Source organism: Ascaphus truei, chromosome 9 (genome assembly GCF_040206685.1).
Source record: "Ascaphus truei isolate aAscTru1 chromosome 9, aAscTru1.hap1, whole genome shotgun sequence".
Classification (NCBI taxonomy): Eukaryota; Metazoa; Chordata; class Amphibia; order Anura; family Ascaphidae; genus Ascaphus; species Ascaphus truei.
In genome coordinates, this window is record NC_134491.1 from 27,267,939 (window position 1) to 27,289,809 (window position 21,871).

Here is a 21,871-nt window from a genome sequence, read left to right on the forward strand (position 1 = left end):
CCACTAACATCGGCGGACACTCAGCAATCCTGTAAGCTGAGCAGGTGAGCAGCACGCAAACACCAGGTAGCAGTGAGATCTCCCAGAGGGTGGGGTAACACCGGTTACATACAAAAATACAATCTTCTTCAACCGCCAACTGACATCTTATTGCTGTGTCTTGTACATGTTCCAATGTTAAATGATTGTGAGATTGGGTTTTAGAGAAGAAACTACTGTAGATGCATGCAGTACAGCACTTTACCTGGCAGTGTCGCGGGATGTGTTTCCTGCACGGACACAATGTCGTCATCACCCCACCAAACCTTGAAAACATGAATGATTAAAAACAATAACTACAATAAAGTACTTAAATAAAAACAAAATCTGTAAAACTGTATATAATAGATTTAAAAAAATGACATGGAAAACTTTATTTACTTAGTTCATAAAGTCATCTTCTTCGCCCGGAGCACTCCAGCCCAGAGCCATCTGGTGCCGCAAACGGCATTGATGCTCTCTGTGACGGTCTTGGATTGTGCAATGCTCATTGTAAACTGCCTCTTCGGTTTGCCTATAATGGCTTTCCTCAAATCGGTGGGAATCGCCCTTTTCCCCCCTCGACCCTTCAAAGTTTACTTGTCTGCACCTCTGGGCAGGCTGCCCAAAACTGACATGGTGATGGAAAATTAGCGCAGCAAATCCATGCAGCGGTCCTGCGCAGTTTGCTGCATATCGTGACAGAGTTTCCATTGGTATAATGGAAAGGGGGATGTACATCCTACTGCAGCGGTGCGCAAACTGGGGGGCGCGCCCCTCAGGGAGGGCGGGAGATTTGTCTGGGGGGGGGGGGGGGGGGGCGGGCCGTTGCAGAGGAGAGGGGGCGCGAGACCGGGGAAGGCCTGGTAGGGGGGCACAGCTTAAAAAGTTTGCGCTCCCCTGTCCTACTGAGTGGGATTTGACTAATAATCAGGATATATATGGAGATGTCTTTCCACAGTCTTAATTTAAACATTTTGTTTAATATATTGATACTATCCTAATGGTTGTTATTATCTAACTTCCTTTCTACACTACCACTTTTGTGGAGATGGAACTCATATATTGATTGTGTTTTTTGTTACATTCCATGCCTTAACCTGCTCTTGGTTTTCTTTTCCTTTACTTTAATCTACATTTCTTTAATTTTGAAGCATTATTCATCACGCATCATTTGTCTAAAATGTAGTATAGATTCACTATACTCTAATCTACATACCATGATTGAATTTATATTATGTATATCATTTTCTATATTAGTAATAGTTCAAACAGATAAACATATATTGATGCATTCAAGTTTAAGATTGACTTTTTTTCCATTAAGGGACTAACCAGCTATGGAGTTCATTCTGACCATGCTAGTCAAAATGTATTGTCTTTCTTAATATATATATGATTTTACTTCTGAGTCTCAGCTCATGTGATTTTTCACTTTTAATTAAATAAATGTGTTCACACTGCCATGCCACAATCAGCTGTGTCTGATGTGGTTTTCCTAATTACCCAGCAGTATAAAGGTGCTTACTTCCTGTTAGTCCAATACTCCTTGAGAAAGCGCAACACTTACGTGAAACGCGTGGGAGGACTTTTCTGTCATGAAACCCACCTATTAATGTTCTAAATAAAGCCTTTTCTATATTTGCACTACCTGGGTACTCCGTTTTTCTATTTGATTCTAATTCGTGGATCGCCTGGATTTCATGTGAGTACCCAGCTCATCGTCACAGCATTGCTGTTACCTTTCCACGTTCTACCCGGGGGGGGGGGTTCCGGACCGTGGACATGCGGTCTTCAATCCTCATGGACGGCGGAACTCAGAGATGAAGAAAGGGTCTACACTAGGAGGTAAGAAGGCTTTTCCTTACCTCCATTACCCCATAGTCAGTCCACCGACAGAGTTCAACATTATTCCCATATCCTTCGGATCTGTCAGTGTCCATATAGGAGAACGGTCGCAGTACCACTACTATCTCCAGGACAATTTACATGTCCCGACGGACCTCCTGTAATCCCTCCCCCCGATCCAAGGACACTTTCCTTCATTGGAGTCAGCGCATTCCAGAGCGCATGAGCGAGCAACTCTCCACGTGCACTTCTGACTGTCAGCTGCTTGGACATTGGGCGTTTTGCTATACGTATGTTTTACAGGAAAAGGTATAGCGCGCGCTGTCCTTGAATTTTTATCTCCTCCCAGTCTGTGTACTTCTCCCTGCAGCTCCCAGTGTCCCGTGATCAGCGGGGTGTATCCATCGAACCACTAGGGGCGCATGGGAGAAGAAAACAAAAGACACAATTATTAATCTTCTAAACAATTTATCAGTACACATAAAGCGTGTACAAGTTACTTTAAAATATGTAAGGTGGATCACAATAATCCCAAACGTCCGCAACACCCTCGAGGAAGGGTCACAAATTCTTCTGAGCCCCACGCCAAACAGTCCCAGTGTCTTGATGGGACGAAAAATAGCTCAGTCTCTAAGATGGTAGGAAGAAAGGCTGAAAGCACTAATCCTTACTTGGATGCTTCTGTCTCTGTGCTCTTTTTTTTACATCTTGGGTCCCCAGTACTAGTGATATAGGCAATTTCCATTATATGCTTCTTTTTGATTACCTCTATCAATCAGCGACTATATCTACATTCATTGCATATTTTTCATTACACTCTATAGCATATTGGAATTTAAACCAGCAACATTTTTGATAGTGGTTTTTCATTATCAATTCACATGTTGAGACTTCATCACATTTTGCATTCAATTGTTTTAATACAGCAGGGCCCCGCTTCTCGGCGCTTCGCTTTTCGGCGATCCGCCGATACGGCGGCACCGAGAAGGAGGCCGCCATCTTTGATTTTCAGTTGCGTATGCGCAGAATGGGGCGGTTGCGCCCGGCGCACATGCGCAGACCAGTGTCTACGCGTGCATACCGTAGTTTGCACGCGCAGACCATAGGCCGCGCATGCGCAGAACGGCAAAAACGCCGTTCTGTGCATGCACAGAACTGAAAATCGCCGGATCCGCTTTCCGGCGATTTTCACTATACGGCATGCCCCTGGAACAGAACCCGCCGTATACCCGGGGCCCTGCTGTACTTCCACTAGAAGCCTTAGAGCTGAATCTGTTTTTGAGAACACAAAATAACTTTACTGTGAAGATTCCGTTGATCTCAAAATACACTTTACTTGTTTGGAAAAGTGCTTGACTCAGGACTCGGGCTCCTGGTGGGACATAGTTACATATATAAAGAATAAACGTATACCCAGGGGACTCCGCCTGACAAAAGCACCATCTTTTGTTTTTGAAAATGGGGAGTTTGAACAAGATTTGTGCAAGATCCTTGATGACTGCTCTTTCAAACGAATGAATTTGATAATTCAATATAAACAAAGAGAAAAAATTAACATTGACAACAAGGACAAACTACAAACATGTACACGTTTTGACAGCTTTAAGGAATTTGATTCTAAACTAGCTACAAGGATTAACAATTTAGAGAAGAATATTATGATCCCTAAACAGAATAAATTCGAGAGAGACAAGACTGATTATGAACATAAACAAGTTTATTTGTGGTACAGAGAGGTAGGCAAATGGTGAACAGACGGCGGTCACTGCTCCACTGAAAAAACTCTCCAACCAGGCGTGTAAAACAAAAAAACTTTAATGCATCAAAACGAACAACCTCATGTCAGTGACACTCTACTTATTTGTGGTACAAACCAACATATAACAAAAAGCTTGCTAATCATTCCAAAAAAAACTAAATATTCATCTAACAACTAAATCTATCGTGAACACACCTCAACATAAAGATAAATCTGACCGAGACGTTTCTGATCATGAATTCTCAACTCACAAAGTCTCTTTCTCTGAGAACGAATCTAATCCATCATCTGGCGATGAGAACCGACAATCCAGATACTCCAATTCCTCTCGTGGTAATCCAGAACGAGGACATCAGTCAAAAAACCACGTAGGACATGACGGGGCAGGAGAAAGACAAAAGGGAGGCATGCCGGCCAAAAGACAGACATTGAATATTGATTAAACAAATGTCATACAAACAAATGTGTGTGTTAATTAAACAAATGTCATTAATTTGTCTAAACATTTTCTTACAGATACCAAGATATCCGTACTTCATCTGGGACTTTCTTTTGCTTCGGATCACAAATGTAATTTATTTTCTACTGTAGTGGATCTTCATAAGTTCATACATAAACTTTCACTAAAGAAGTTTTTTTTTTACAATAAATCTAAATATCCAGATAATACCACTTCTATAGATAATACTACCGTTTCGATCTTTGATCTAGATACATCTTTACAATCAATATATAACTATAAAGATCACTGTAATTTACAAGATCTTACCGATCTTGATAATGAAAATGCTGATGATAATACAAGCTCTGAGTCATTTCTGGGAAGATGGGATTCAGGGCTCAAAAATAGGTCCACATTGAATCCCACGTTTATGAGAGGCCAGGCAATTCATACATTTCAGCCACTGGTAGAGAAGGATTTTTTTCCTATTATCTAAGGGTATTTCACGTTTCTGGTATTCCAAGATATAATAGATCAGACAATTTGACAACTGAACAAGGAGCTGCGATCCTTCTACTTTCAGAAAACCATTCTATTAATGTGAAAAATGTGGACAAAGGGGGTGCAGGCGTAGTCCTTGACAGTGAGTACTATAAAACAGAAGCACTCAGGCTCTGTTCTGGGGCCCCTACTCTTCTCAGTGTCCATCAATGATCTTCCCACAGCTTGTAAGGAAGCCTCAATACACATGTATGCAGATGACACAATCCTATATGCACACAGCCATAGCCTCTCTGACCTTCAACACATACTTCAGTCTGACTTTTTGAGACTCGAAAACTGGATTTCCCAAAACAAACTGTTTTTAAACACCGACAAAACTGTAACAATGGTATTTGGGACCGAAACTACATTTTTAAAGCTTCCAGTGACTGAGTTCCAGATCAGAACCAACGCTAACACCACCCTAACTCCCGAAGGAAAAAAGGTGATGTAGCATTAGCGCTAATGATCTAATAATAAACAATGAACCCTATATGAGGGTGAGCCCTTATTGGGGTGCTAGGCAGCCTGGTGGAATCCTGATAGTACAATCAGAAGAAATGCAAAGACAAAAAAGAGATACCGGCGCCTAATAAGTCCAATTAGGTAATAGTCCTGGAATTCCAGATGGAATGGTTCAAGTCCCAGAGTGATGATTTAGCAATTTTTCAGTCTTAGGGTGACCAGATGTAGCTTCATCCGTGTGGAGTGGGACATGAAACGAAAAACAGAATTTAGTGCAACACAGCTAACAAAAAAATCATGTGAACATAGACTTACAAAACAACACAAACGAGACTAACAAAACACACACAAAAGCAAAGCTGAAAATAAAAAGTTAGTTTAGTACAACTATAAAATAATAAAATGTGTGGACGAAGAACTCAGGATAAGCCGATCAGGTAGAGTAAAACTGAAGCACTATTCACAGGACGGCTATTTAGTAAAGGCAATGAGCGCCAAACAGGCGAATAAGATCTGTCCTCCTCGGGCTGGGAAGTGTAATCCACCGGCGTGTTCCTCCGTGTCCCGTGCTCCTCGAAACCGGAAGTGACGTCACCGGATGTTTCGTCACAGGTAGGCGGGACTTTCGGCGGGACTTTCGGGTGGAGATCCTTCCTATTTCAGCTCCAAAGCCTCAGCACTCAGCCCTCCTCTCCTCAGATCATCCAAACAGTGTGAAAAAAAACCTACGCGTTTTGTGCGCTTGCGCACACTTCCTAAGGGGATATGAGTCATGCCAGTGGTGCCGGGTATATATCCTTATGCCGATATTCTGATTGGCCTGTCAATTAAGACATTCTTAAAGCGATACCTACTTGGCACTTAATAAAAAACACTGGCATTTGAACAGCTTTGCATGAAAACAAAACGACAATAACTAAACATAATAGAACAACAATAAAAAACACATAAATTCATTATGATATCGTGACAAATGCTGGCATGTAAATAGATGCAATGACAGTTTACATGAAGTCCATGTCAGAAAATTACAAAAATGCTCCTAAATCAAAGTCAATATTGAGGCCTCTCGGAGAGAGTGTCTGTAATTCATAAATCCAGTATGCCTCACGCATACTGGATCTCTGTAACCTATTCCCACCTCTTATACTGGCTTGGATGGTCTCAATAGCCTGACATACTAGTCCATTTGGATTTTTATTATGGTGAGTGAGGAAATGATGGGACACACTATGAGTGACCAGTCCCTTTTTAATATTATATATATGCTCATATATTCTCCTTTGGAACGTTCTACCTGTTCTTCCAACAAATTGTAAGCCACAAGGGCATCGGAGTAAATATATGACATATACCGTGTAGCAATTAATAAATGACTTGATAGGGTAAATTCTTTGAGTGACATTTGATCTGAACGTCTTTGCATTACAACTGTATGAACATGCCAAACATTTCGCACATTTAAAAAAACCTTTATCCATCTTAGCAATTTTTTGCTTAGGCCTGGGAGCCGTTGCGCTCGTTGGCGCGGGTGGCAATGTAGCGAGTTCCCCACCAGCAGGGGAATCCTCGCGAGCCGGTCCCGGTCCCCCCTGGCGGCACAGCTGACTACACGCTGTGGCGCGTCAGCCGCTAGGAGACACAACAGAATGGTGTTTTCTAGCTTCGACGCGTCACGTGGTGTGGCTGTGAGCCAATGGGGAGGGGAGGCTTCGGGAGGAGGAGAGGCTTCGGGGAGCGGGGAGGAGTGTGGAGTGAAAGCAGCGTGCGTGCCTGTCTCTGTGTGTGTATGTGTGTGCCTGAGTGCGTGCGTGCCTGTCTCTGTGTGTGTATGTGTGTGCCTGAGTGCGTGCGTGCCTGTCTCTGTGTGTGTGTGTGTGTGTGTGTGTATGTGTGAATGTATGTATGTATGAGTGCCTGCGTGTGTGTGTTTTTTTTACTTACCTGCAGCCCGTGGAGGGAGGGGGGGGAAGAGTAGCGGGTCCCTCCGCTCAAGCCACGCCCCCCCCTCCCTGTCAATCCTCCCACTCCCGCCCACCTCCCGCTCCGACCCCCTACGTCATGGCCGCGCCCCCTCACGTCATGGCCGCACCCCCCCCCCCCCCGACCCGTTTGGCCACGCCCCCCCCGCTACTACTGAAGTTTCCTGTAGACCGCAGATCGCGGTACACCGAGTTGCACGCGCCGACGGCAAGCAAGCCAGCCGTGCGGACGCGTGCAACGGGACCTTAGCCTTAGAATCATTGAGTAGGCAGCTTGGAGCCAATTTAGATTTTAAATTTGTGGCCTTGTTAAATATAATAGTGGGTTTTGGGGGAAGAATTTCAGATAGGGTACTATCCCTCAGGAGAATTGGCCAATATTTATTAATCTGTCTAATCTTTGGTGCCATCTCATTATATTGTGTAATGAATGGCACCATCTGATGGAATTTATTTTTTGAATCTTTTTTCTATTATATGAGTAGCTTATCTCTTTCCAAACTAGTTACCTGCTATATTGCTTTATCTAGAAGATTCTCAGGGTAATTTCTGTTAATAAATTTCTGCTTAAGTTCCTCGGCCTGAGACGCAAAAGTCCCAATATCTGAACAATTGCGTCTCAGGTGGAGAAACTGGCCCCTTGGAATATTTTTTATCCATAATGGATCATGTGATCTATCAGCCCTTAGGTAGGTGTTGGCCTGCACCGGCTTGAAGAATGTTTTAGTGTGTAATATGTTATTAGTGATATAAATATTTAAATCTAAAAAGTCAATGTGATCAGTGCTTGATTTGAAAGTAAACTTAAGGTTTCTATCATTGTGATTTAAATAAGTAAAAAAAGTCTCTAACTGTGTTTCACCACCAGACCAGGTGAATATCACGTCATCAATGTAACGTTTCCAGAGCACCAGGTCTGCCCCAAGGGGACAGTTGTTCCAGATAAAATCTTCTTCCCAACTGTCCATGAATAAATTAGCATAACTTGGGGCAAACCTGGTGCCCATGGCGGTTCCGCACACCTGATTGTAAAATTGAGAATTAAACGTAAAATAATTATGTGTCAAAATGTAACGGATACTGTCCACCAAAAATTGTTTCTTGGCTGGTGTCAGTTGAGTTGCTAATTCCAATTTTTGAGACACTGCCCTGCAGCCCAACTCATGGTCAATGACCGTATACAGTGATGTTGGGACCAGAGTTGTGTCAGAGTGCACCTCAAATCACTCACTGTGTGTTACCAGTGGGGAAAGTGTGAGTTTTGTAATTTCCTCTCTGTGTTGTGTGTAGTTTAAGTAAACTATATTACACTATTGCGTTCTCAATTTTTCTCTGCATGAGGTTTTGCTACAGAGAAGATCACATCATCCAGTACTTACCTTCCCTGGAGGAAATCGTTGAGGGAGATTAGTGTTATGTTTGGTCTTTAATAATTATTGCACAGGTTTCTTTATTTATTTAATTTTCACTATTCACATATATATTAATCACTCCATTTGCGCCGTAGACACCAATTATTCACACGTTGTTTCCTTGCGGTTGGAAAACCGCAGGTATCTGGCAGCATTTGATTTATGAGCACATGAGTTTGTTTCAATGATTGATATTTGTTAGAGACATGATTTTCACCTATGCTCAACACTAGCACATCACCTTATGAATGGTATATGGGTTTGCGCTTCTTTGTTTGTCACTATATCTGATATAATGTATGTATTACATGAGGTGTATATGATATACAGTAATGTGCACTTTACAGGAGGTGTACAGTATATTACGTAAGGCATACGTTATACAAGGTGTATATAGTATATTGTATATATGACATGAGGTGTATGGACGTAGCTAACGTTATTGTAACCAGTGGTGCCCTATATCGGAACATACACAACGCAGCAGCGTGAGAAGAAAGACGTCGTTTGCAATCATCTGCGTGCGAGTAGGGGGCGGGCTATCACGTAATGACACCGCAAGGATTGCGCCGCGGGTTGCAATAACATTGGCTATATCTGTATATGTTACAATGTATATATTGCAGGGTGTGTATATAATATAATGTATATATTACCTCTGCTTCCTCACAGACGTGGATGAATGTGAGCGTGAGGATAACGCAGGCTGCGTACACGATTGTGTGAATATCCCTGGAAATTACCGCTGCATGTGTTATGATGGATTTCGACTGGCACACGATGGACACAACTGTCTGGGTAACATACTGTATACACCCCGCACTCTGTATAAACTCCCTATAACTCCCTCTATTGTTCCATGTAACCGCTCCCTTTAATGCCTCCTATTGCCCCATTTAACCTCTCCCTACAAATTAATCCTCATATTGCCCAATATTACCTCTTCATATTAACACTCCCTATAACTCCTCCTACTGCATCATATAACTAATCTCCCTATAACGCATCTATTTCTCAATATAACCAATCCCTATAACTCCACCTATTGCTCCAAATAAGCTATCCCTATAACTCCTCCTATTCTGAATAATTGCCCATATAACTCCTGCTATTGCTCCATATAACCGCTCCCTATAACTCCTCCTATTGCTCCGTATAACCGCTCCCAATAACTCTTCCTAGAGCTTTAAATAACTTCTCCCTATAACTCCTCTGATTGCCCCATATAACCACCCACTCACTATAACTGTTCCTATTACTCCATATAACTGCTCCCTATAATTCTTCTTATTTTTGTTTATAGCTTTTTCTCTGCACATACGTTTCACATTATGTACAATATCACAAACCCCTTAACAGAGACCCGGAGATTTACATACCCATAAAAAAAGCATTCATTTTTTATACAGTACATGCCATCAACTCAATTTTTCTGCCCTAATTGCAATTTTGTTTTCACTCTTAAATATGTGATTTTTCTGCATTAGACTGAGACAGTCCTGGTTTATATAGGGGGACCTCCTGACTCCAGCTTAGTATGGACACATTTAAACCACTAAACATGTCACTGTCATTAGGTCACTTTGGTCCTCCATGGGGCTGACCCTTTAACCAATTAAATATATCACTCTCATTGGGTCACTTTGCTCCTACGGGGCACTGATCCTTTATCCAATTATGCACATCATTATCATTGGGTCACTTTGCGCCTACTGACACTTTAAACCTGTAAACACGTTACCGTCATTAAAACCCATTAAATAGTTCACTGTCATAAGGTTACTTTGCTCCTATGTGTAACTGACCCTTTAACCCATTAAACACGTCCCTGTCATTAGGCCACTTTGCTCCTATAGGGGACTGAACCTGTAATCCATTAAACATGTTACTATCATTAGGTCTCTTTGCTCCTTAGTGGGACCGTCCGTATAACCCATTAAATACATCACTGGCATTAAGTGACTTTGCTCCCATATGGGATTGTCCCTATAACCCAATAAACATGTTACCTTCATTAGGACACTTAGCTACTACTGTAATTGTGACTGACGGTTTACCTAGCACACCCTCCCGCATGCAATTTACAATATGCACTGATAATTATACAAATAAAACCTGTGTATTTCTGTATTTATTGTTATATACTTATATACAGTACACATATATACAAATAATGATAATCTCCCCATAACCTGTTGATCATTTGTCAAATCAGCCATTGATGATTAAGCTGCTATGATTAGCTGATGGTTACGAGCTTCAACCAATGGGTGACCGGGAGGGCAGCACTACTCGGCTCACACAGGAACAGAAGCAGGTACAATAGGTACAATAGGTTTTAATAGGTACAGGACATTAAAAAATTCGGTTTAGTTGGAGGGTATGAACCAGTGGCATATAGCATATGCTTTGTAGCAGTGTTGAGCTTTCTGATAACCCTTAGTGCCTTATTGCACTGGTGTCCAATTCAGGTCTCATTAGGGTTCTTCCCTCATCCCACAAAATGAGGCTCTTAGAGTCCGTTTCTCTGTCTGGTTTAACCCAAGGTCTTAAATCTCCTTCTTCCTCTAAAACCCACAAATCTAATCCCATAGCCCTAAATAGAGGAAGCTGGGAGGAGGGCCTGTGTGGTTTGCCTTTGAGGTGGAACTGTGGGGAAATGAAATCCCATATTATATATTCTGCCCGATTTGCTGTTCTTAAAAGGCTTGGACTGTGCAGAAAAACACACTTAGAAATGCAAGCAGCCTTGAGAATATGGGAACAAGTTTAGACAGTCCTAAATTTACATTTAATGTAGTGTCACCTCCTGTACCAACTCCAGATCATCAGGGACAGGCTCAGACAGCCCGGGTTAAATCTAATATATGGTGACCCCCTGACTGCAATTATCAGGGACAGGCTCAGACAGCCCGGGTTTATATCTAATGCAGGGTGAGCCCCTTAATGCAATTAACAGGGACAGGATCAGACAGTCCGGGTTTATATCTAATGTAGGGAACTTGTATTAAAATACTTGCAACAGAAAATGCTATATAATCATTTACAATATAAACAAACAAGTGATCTCCCAATCAAGAATCAGCTCAACAAACACATTTATGTACCGAGGCACATGCACCGAGGTGCTTATTGGCTCAATACAGTACACCCTTACGCGATACCATGAAGTAACCCCAAGGCAAGCAGCTCACCCAGACACTGAAGGGAAAAGGCACCGACAGAAATGGCATCCATGGGGAGGCTCAACAGCAACTGCCTAGCAGCAGAGGTTTTGCAGAACTAAAACGGACACTTGCCCAGCATTGTTGGGGCCATTCAGCAGCTCGTTTGACTCCCTTGGGAAAACTACTGCCCTCATCTGTTCCTGCCACCAGCGGTCACAGAAGGAAAGCGTCTCTCAGACTCTCTGGTCAGGCAATTATAGTTTTCATTTTCTTACACCCATTAGACATCAAATTTATTTGCTCTCATATTTTTTGTCTGCCTTCTATCCCACCATTGTCATATATTTTTTTTACTCTACTGGGAGGTGTTAATATCCATCATTGTGTTGTGTGTATTTTAATATTCAAAGCTACTTATAAAGTATTTTTTCATCTATTTCTTGCGCCCTTCACTTTCTTTTTTTTTTTCTTTTTTTCTTTCCAACAAACAAATTTCATTCAATTCAAAAATCAATGTACGTTGGTTTTGACGCTATTATTATATATAAAGCAGGCAGATTTTAAAGGCCATCAGAAAAGTTCACACTTTCTTCCCTTTCTCTTTTGTTACCAACATTGTCCCCCTGTGAACCCCATCTTCTGAATGACATGGAGGTGTGACTGGTTCCCTCCACGCTGTCCTCCAGAACAACGTCTGTGGAAAGACTCCTTGGTTGTGAAGCTTTTTCTTCCCCTTCTTCCACTTGATCACCCCAAGTACTGTGCAGAACCTCAAAACCACCTTTTCTTATTTCTGGCAGTGATAAATCCAAATGTTTCTTCTTAGCTTTACTTTAGCCAGTTTTACCACATTCTGCAGCCTTTTCTCTCCCTTTTTATGTACAAACTCCCTATAACTCCCTGTATTGTTCCCTTTTTTTGGGGGCCACCTGAAAGAAATCCCCATGCACATTCTCTGGTGTACATTCCATAACACTTGGGCTCTCTAGTACATTCAAGCTTTCCTTGTCTGTTGGTGCTACTTTGGTGGTTAAAATAACAGTTGGAGTTGGACTTTCTGTGGTTACTGGGCTTTCTGTTTGGTTTTCCTCAGTTGTACTGTACGCAACTTTTATTTGCTCATATTTATGTCACTGGCAATTTGCCTCACAGATGCCTTAAGCGACTCACTTATTATTTCTCTTTTATACAGTATATGTTTTCCAGATCAGGGTTGTTGTGCTGTGCATTTGGACAATCTCTGAAGGTATGTCCACTCAACATGTGTAGCACTGTTTCCCCCACCCTCTGGGAGATTTACTATGTGGCTACCGTGTGGTGCTGAGGCATACCTGTTGGTTCCAGGACAGCTGAGTGGATCTGCGATGTAGTGGAGAACAGGACAGGGTTTTGATGTCATCTGTAGTTCTTTCCTTTGGTGTTCAGCACCTCCAGCTTCAGGGGGCTCTGGTAGTACCAGAGACAGTCCTCTCTGAAGCACAGTTTCCATACACCGCATGCACTGACTCAATCCAGGCTGGTGTATAATTAACAAAGGGCTTTATTCTTAGCAGTCACTGCATGATGGTCTTACAGCGGTGCAAGGGTTCAGAGGGTTCCAACCTCTAGATGGTGCTTGACCCATATAGTATGGGGTCATCTTTCTTGGTCAGATGTTCCATCAGCCATAAGGCTGAGGGTGAGCACGCTCATCCCACTATGGGAGAGACTCGCAGCTCTCTGCTTCCTCTCTCCTCCAGAGCAGGAACAGCACTCACTCTAAATTTGGACTTCCTCTAATTAGGATGGAAGGGGCGCGCTCATGGTCTATACCTATCCCTGATAGGCTTACACAGACCATGAGTGACCACCTTACTCCTGTCCATCATAGAGGAGCATGGGTGGGGTGACAAACCCACAAGATTAACCCCTTACATCCTACAGCTAGCAGGACTTACATAACAGGACGGGGAAAGATAGGCAGAATGACATACCCTGTTACACAGGTTACAGATTACGCCCTTATTGCAGTCCTCTTTTGTGTGGCCAAGTTCTCCACATAGTGAGCATTTTAAATGATCACAGGTGTCCAACACATGCCTGACGGAGACACATTTCAGACACACGTGTGGCTGGCTGGGATAGAAGCATGTTCCTCTCTCAGCCTCCAGATAAAACATGTGGTAGGTGCTGAGTGATGCTTCTGCTTTGCTATCATTTTACTTTGACATTTCTACCCTCATTCCATATTTCTCCTTCATCACACATTTTCGTATGTGTCTTTATCACCGTACATTGTCTTTGTAGCGAGAACAGTATGTCTGACGGGGCTACCACCTCTGCCTGGAACAGCAGGGTCAGTGCTACCGCTACAGGTTTGGGCAGCTGAATAAGTTGCAGTTATTCACAAATATGTTGTTCCTTTGGTTTGTGAACCTGCTCCCAGAGTGCACCCAACTGCTGTGGCAACTTAAAGCTGATATTGAAAATATGAGAGCCTGAAGCATGTGCAAGTATCAGTGCATCGATTTTACTAGCTACAAGCCCATAAAGTCTTAATAAAGCTTTTCAGATAAAACACCTGTCTGGGACGTCATCCTCCGGACCTACAGTATGAGTTTTATTTTCACAGTATTTCTTCTTCTTGGCATTTTATCGGCTGGCTTTAAGATATTTGAAAACACAATCTCATATTAGAGGTTTCAATACGCTCCGGCTCTTTTTCCTCATGTCCTGCTTGTTTTCTGGGGTTTGGTTCTTCTGCATTCCATGTATTCCTGGTCCCATTTTGTCTTTCTACTTCTCCCCTACCACCGCGGGGCTGATCAGTAGATCCAAGTTCTTCAATGGAGATTAAAGAAGTTAACGAGTCCATTAATGGTTTGTGTGGAATCATTTCTATTATTTCCTTCCTTAGCAGCAGGTAATACAGGAGTGCTTTCCAGATAGTCATTCATCTTTTCCTCTGCTGCCCAGAGTTGTGTTATATCCTCAGTTGTTTCCTACTTCTCATTATCCAATAAAGGTGTTTTGTTGAATACTGTAATGTGGATTTTGGAAGTTTACAGTATTTTCCAGGTCTCTGTTGGCAGATTCTGCTTTCCTCACAGGTAATGCTCTCTCCTGCAGTCCTCCGCTTGTAGGTTCACACTCCCCTGTCTTGCTTTGCTTAATTGTTTGGAAGCCCTGTACAGGTTAAAAAGCTGGCTGAATCCCTTCTCTTCTGGATCTTTTTCCATTGTGAGAGTTGTATTTGAACTTTGTTCCTAGACACCCCCAGTCTCCAGAGTTCTCCTTGTGATCCAAGTAACATTTTCTGCAACAGATATGGTAAAGTCCAGATATTTTCCTTTTTTCTCTATCCGTCTCTTTATTTGTGCAGCTTCAGTTCTTTCTTTCCCTGTTGTTGCTATTTTTTTTCCCACTGCACCCTTTCTCCCAGGCTTCTGTTAAGCCATCTGGAATTAGGGTTTTTCTTCTGTCTTCTGTATTTTGAGCTTTATTTTCTCTAAATGCATTTACTTCATCAACGTGGTTTTTCAAGGATAATTTGCAGCGTTTCCTTTTCAGATGTACAGTATCCTTCTTTCCAATCACTGTGATCTTTATTTCCATGCTGAGCACATTTATATATTCGGATTTGCTGCTTTCTACAATTATTCTGATTTATCCGTAACATTCTTTTCTTTCAAATTTCAGCGTCCACAATATTCGAGCCTCGGCGACATCCACTCACTTTCCTATGAGTTTCAGCCCTGCTACCTGCACTCCCTCCTGGGTCAGAGGCTGGGCCCCTAGTGGGAGCGGAGCAGAGCACGTCCTCTCTCTGTGAGGGTGACCTCCTGGCTCCAGATTATCAGGGACAGGCTCAGACAGTCCTGGTTTATATTGAATGTAGGGTGACCTCGTGACTGCAGAATTTCACAGACAGTCCTGGTGTTATATCTAAACAGGAGTGACTCAAACTATAGGTCAGACTATAGGGAGTGACTCCAGATTATAGGGACAGCCCTGATTTATATAGGGTGACCCAGCCCGTTGGGTCTAGGGACCTGGCCTACTGCCCGCACATTAATTCTCTGCAGGAAGCACAGAGGGGGGAAATACCTTCCTCTGCAGAGTCTACATAGGTGGGCGGGGCCTAGGTGAGGGGTGGGGCCTCATGTTGAGATGCGTTGGGCTGGGGCTGCAGCCTGAGAGACAGGCTGGGAAAGGTGAGAGGGAAGGGTTAAATCAGAAGGGGGGAATACAGACATGAGAAGCAAGAAGACAAAGACAGAGAGAAAAAGAGAAAATAATGTACAAGAGAGAAATACATAAAAGGTGAAAGAAAGACATGAGGGGGAGAAAAGAGAGACACAAAGGAGAGAAAGAGAGAGAGAGACATGTAGGGGAGAAAAGAGACAAGCGGACGGTAAAAGAGACATGGGGGGGAGAGAGACATAAGGGGGCAAAAAGAGAGAGACATGAGAGGGAGAAAAGAGAGATACAAGGGGGAGAAAAGAGAGAGACATGAAGGGGAGAAAAGGGAGAGAGACATAAGGGAGAAAGAGAGAGACATGCTGGGGGGATGTAAGAGAAACATGTTGGGGGGGGGGAGGGGGATGGTAGCAGAGAGAGAAACCTGAAGGTTAAAAGCAATGACATGAAGGGAAAAAATAAGAGAGTTGAGGGGGGAAGAGAGACATTGGAGGAAAGAAATAGATAAGGGTGAAACGAAATCGAGAAACACAGTGGAAGGAAAGAATGAAACACATGCTGGGGAGGAGAGGAGAGAAATGCTGAGGTGGGGGGGAGGGAGAGGAGAGAAATACAGGCGGGCGGTGTGGTGGAAAGGATAGAGATACATGTAACCCTCCCAGCCCGGCTCCCTAAGGAGGTTACATTGGTGTAGTGTTGTAGAAGACATCCGCAACCATTTACCTGGTCTCGGGCTGTCAGTGGTCAACTGGGCGAAGGAAAAGATCGGCACCGTGAGTTTTTCTAGTGCAACCTCAATCTTTATTAATGTTCCCATACTTGGGAACTCTGCAGTCGCAATACATATTGATTGACATGGTTGCACATATTTTTATCCATGCTGATATTCATACTTATACTGTCTAACCTGAGTGCCCACTCAACACACATGGGAGGTGCATCTTCTGGTTACTTAAGTGATACTCATCTGGTGGGTCTGCCCCCCCCCCTCCTTATCAACATCCTTGTGTGTCCCTTTTACCCAGGGCCCCTGTAGAACATTACTATTACTTCCCCACTCCTGCTGTGGGACTGCCACTTCCACACGCAGTACTGAACACTGTGGATGGGGATCTGCTTGTAGGGCTCATCCCGAGACATCCTGGTGGCATTTTTTCTTGGCCCACTTAGACATGTGTGCATTCCCTTTCTTGGGTCATGCACTTACTTAATATGGCCATACTAAAGGATCCTTACTAATCGGGCACTGTCCCTGACTGAAATACAATGAAAGGGGGCCTGGCCTAAATTTATTCTTTGGGGAACATCTTCCCTAACTCTAAACTCAGGAGCTTCTCTTCTGCTGCCATGCTGGAACTCTCTCCCAGAATCCTATGCATCTCTCCTTTATACCTCTGATGACACAGTATGCTGTGTCACCACGGGCGGAGATTAAACGTTACTATTAACTCCTAATGTACTTTTAGTAAACATACCAGGAGGAGTGGGGTCACATACATGAGAGGAGAGCAGAGACACAGAAGGGGAAAAGATGGAATGACATAGAGGGTTTGAGAGAGAAAGACACTAGGGGGAAAGGAGAGAGAAAGACATGAGGGGAATGGAGGAACAAAGAGACATGATGGGGCCAAGTAGATCGAATGTGATTATGTTGTAACATTTAATGGGGCCCCATTCTTCAGGTTTGTCCTGAATGTGACCCTATTCATCCAGATGACCAGGAACAGCTCTAGTGCTATATCTAAACAGAAATGGCTCCGGATTATAGAGACATACTCAGGCAGTCCTGATGTCATATGTTATGTTGTGAGTCCAGATTATCAGCACAGGTTTCTATCTAATGCTCTCCGGTCCCCCTCCTCTTTCAGACTTAGACGAGTGTGCAGAGGGGAATGGGGGATGTCAGCAGACCTGCGTCAACATGATGGGGAGCTATGAGTGTCGGTGCCGTGAAGGTTTCTTCCTCAGCGACAACCAGCACACCTGCATCCAGCGGCCGGAAGGTGAGTTCTTTTGGGGGAAGCGGCTCCTTCAAGGCCCAGACCCTGTTAAAACACCATGCTACAAAAAAGATAGGAAAGAAATCTCACTATGTTTTTTGGGGGGCAGTCCTTTTAATAACCCACGACAATGTGAATGAGGTTTATGGGAAAAGGAGAAGTGGGTATGTGGGTACTTTAACCACTACATAGCAGTTCAGTTGGGCTGGAAGGGGCGCAGGTGCTGGGCAAATGGTGTTTGGGGGTATATAGTGGTCCATGTGTCCATGCCCCCCCCCCCTCCCCTCTCCCACACTCTCTGACTCCATCCTCTCATCTGCAGAAGGGATCAATTGCATGGATAGGAATCACGGCTGCGCCCACATTTGCCGGGAGAACCCCAAAGGGGTATCTTGTGAGTGCCGACCAGGCTTTGAATTGACCAGGAACCAGAGAGACTGCAAATGTAAGGACACCTGTGACACATTATATTGTGTATATGTATGTGTCCATGTGTTTGTGTGTGTGTGTGTGTGTGTGTGTGTGTGTGTGTGTATATATATATATATATATATATATATATATATATATATATATATATATATATTTATATATATAGCCTTTCTTCAAATCCTTATCTCACTGCCTCAAAATGACGGGAGGTGGCAATGGGGGCTTCAAGAAGGTGTATAGTGGTGCTTGTGCTGGTAGATTCAACCACACTATGAAAGCTTGATCAATATTCCCGGCAAAAGTGGGAAAGGTACTTGCCAACATGCAGTTGAGGCCAGCATGGCTAGTAAAGCCTCAAATTTCAAATGATGAAAGATACCAACAACAAATGGCCTCGATTCTCTGGAGGCCGGATTGTCCTTGGCTTTGACAGCGTTCAGGAAGAAGACAGGGTTCTAAGAATCTCCGGAGATTAAACAAAACCTGTAATTGAAACCTGAATGTGGCCTACAACGGCCGGACTCACTCCAGTGAAGCAGCACCCCAAGAACCGGAAGCTGAGCTTGAAACGATTAAAGGGGTAATTCTATATACACCGAAGAGGCTGTTTGGGACAGTTTTGTCCGAACATCTAGTAGACTTATATGTCGATTTTGGGCAAAAATGGTTAGCACTGCTGCTTTGGAGTGTAAAGAATTTAACCCTAAATCATTACTGTTGGCCTTAGTGAAGTAAGAAGAAAAGATGAAGGCCTCATTGAAATCAAAAGCGGACACAGTGCTGCAGAGCGGACACAGTGCTGCAGAGCGTACACAGTGCTGCAGAAAATGGAATCAGTGGAGCATGCTTCATCATTAACAATAAATGGAAAAGCAGCATAGTGGAGTGTGAAAGCTCCTCAGAAACAGCCACTAGAATCATTATCCAAGGGTATGTCCAAAACAAGGTCACCTAAGCAATGAAGTGGAAGACACCTACCATGAAATCAACCAACTTAAAAACAAAGGAAATTGGCTCCTCAAGATCAATATGGGAGAATCCAATGCAAAAAATTGGTGCCCAGAAAAAAGACGAAGCAACAATTGGTAACTATAGTTACGGCAACAGGAATTAATGTAAAAATGGATTGGTACAATTTGCAGAATGTGAAAACTCCTTTATCATAAATTCATTCTTCAAGAAGAATCCAAACAGAAAAGGACATGGACCTAATGGGATCAAGAATGAAATTGCCTATATCCATTATGAAACAAGAAGGGAAAATCGATTAGTTCGCTGCACGTTACATCTCAATATGAAGCTGGAAAGAAGAAAAACTGGTGAAAAAGAAGACAAAAGCCATCAAGAACCTGAGATAACCACAGATAATTTCAACTCGAGCTGAAAAACACTTCAGCGTGCTTGAGATGCATGGAGATAACTTAACACACAGTTCTGAAAAACTCATGACGAGTGTAATTGAGAGCACAGAAAAAAATGGAGGAAGCGCTAGCAAATAACATAACAAAATATCAGATGAGACACGGCAGTTGCTGAAATTACAAGAAATGAGGCAATCTTAAGACGCCCAGAAAAAAATGGAGTGTACAGGACTGTGCAAGACTGTCTGCAGGCATAAATGTAAAGAAAATTAAGCAGTGATGTTGGATTGGGAAGAAGCAAATCATCGGGCTCAAGCAAGATGAGAGACCAACAATAAAAGAGCCTACACCTATAATAATGAGAGCCAGGGACTTATACAAGAAAATGTACAAGAACACAGATAACACCGGGCCTAATAAAGAGGAAGAGCGAGAAGAAACCACCAAGGATGTACCATGCGTCCTTCCAGAAGAAGTAGCAAAGACAATCAAATCCACGAAGAACGTGAAATCCCCCGAAAATGATCGATTTCCCGGAAGAAGTGAAAAAAATAATCTTGCAAAACTCTTTATATGTTTCTTTAAGAAAAAGATCATTCCTTAACAATGGCAATAGTTATCCTTCAAGTAAAACCACAAAATACCGTGACACACCAGTCTTAAAAATAAATTGGAAAGTGTATTGAGAAAATGTTAACATTTCAGTCTTATTTTACACTTTCATCTGAGTACCTGATGAAGGTGTTAAATAAGACACCGAAACATTGCCATTTTTTTTTCAATACATGTTCCATTTGATTCTGAAGACTGGTGTGCCACAGGATTTAGTGGTATTACTTCATGGATTGTACACAGATGTGGTGCTTGTGTCTGTGTTGCATCCAGAAGACTTCCTATTGCTGCCATTACACAGTTTGGTGTAACTGTGCTGTTCCATAGTTATCCTTATCCATAAGAAAGGAGACAAAGACCTCAAAAATTACAGATCAATCAGCCCACTTCCAATCACTTACAAAACACAATGGACCACATCCAATTTGTACAAGAAGTGATTTCCCGTAGTAAGTAATACAATCCACCACTTCGTTTAGAACTCATTGATTATGAAAAAGTATTTAATTCTGTCTGCACCTACTTCTTTTTAAATGCATTAATAAGTCAAAATAATGATGAAGCGTACATTGATATTAAAATTAACATTTACATGAACGCCGCATTAGCCATTGGACCTCATTAAGATACAAACAACATAAGGATCAGTACGGGTGTCTGACGGGAACAACATGTCGTCAAAGCTTTTCACAACAACACTTGAAGAATTTTTCAAGACATTGATTTAGGAAGAAAAAGGAATCAAAATCAACAGTGAATACTTGAGTCAACCACGATTTGCAGACGACATTGTTATTTTTGCCACAAGTCCAGAAGGACTCTAGTGACGACAGTATATTATGGATTTCCGCGCTCGTGCTGTCCCATGTATCTGTGATGAACTGCAGATCTCTTACAGCTGTCCGCTGGAGAACTCCACAATCTCCTAAAACGAGCTAAGGAAGCTCACAATGCATCAATATAGACAAGAAGGGGAAAGCGCACTGTGATGCAGTATATGAATGTATATTAAAAATGTCCCATGAGGACCAAACATTACATGTTTAAATACATAACAATATAACAAAAATTACAATATAACAACAATTAACTTAAGACTAACTTAAAAGGTGCGAGTGGTAACCTGGAAATCTGGAAATGCAGCCGAAGGAGAAGATGTTTACGGGTCTGGACCCATGAAACTCCTCCTGACGAAGCACGTAGTGTGAAAAGCGTAGATGTCACGAGAGGCTGCTACGTGAGTTGCTATTGGCGGATTGGTAGTAGAGAGGAACGCACACAGCTGATGGAGTTCCACGGGTCCAGACCTGTAAACATCTTCTCCTTCGGCTGCATTTTCGGATCTCCCGATCGCCACTCGCACCCTTCAAGTTAGTTATACGTTCATTTTTGTTATATTGTAATTTTTGTTATATTGTTATGTATTTTAACATGTAATGCATGGTCCTGTCGTGGGACATTTTTAATATACATTCATATACTGCGTCTCAGTGCGCTTTCCGCTTCTTGTCTTTTTTGACCTCTAGCAACAAATCTGAGAACTTACTGAAGCAAGTAATGGTGGGGCCTCTGTGAATCTCAGCAAGGCCTAATTGATGTTTAACAAATGTGTAAAAGATTGAAATAAATAGAATAGAACTAGAAAAAGTTG

The 21,871-nt window shown here is 42.6% G+C and overlaps 1 protein-coding gene across 5 annotated transcripts in view; it reads left to right on the forward strand.

Annotated features, from left to right (window-relative positions):
* The window catches only part of SCUBE3 (signal peptide, CUB domain and EGF like domain containing 3), a 56,626-nt gene that overhangs the window by 9,851 nt on the left and 24,904 nt on the right, over positions 1–21,871 (forward strand). For all 5 annotated transcript variants that reach the window (XM_075614059.1, XM_075614058.1, XM_075614060.1 and 2 more), the window contains 3 exons: positions 9,142–9,267; positions 17,684–17,818; positions 18,138–18,260. In XM_075614059.1, the coding sequence (XP_075470174.1) occupies positions 9,142–9,267; positions 17,684–17,818; positions 18,138–18,260 (384 nt within the window). The remainder of the gene's footprint in view (positions 1–9,141; positions 9,268–17,683; positions 17,819–18,137; positions 18,261–21,871) is intronic.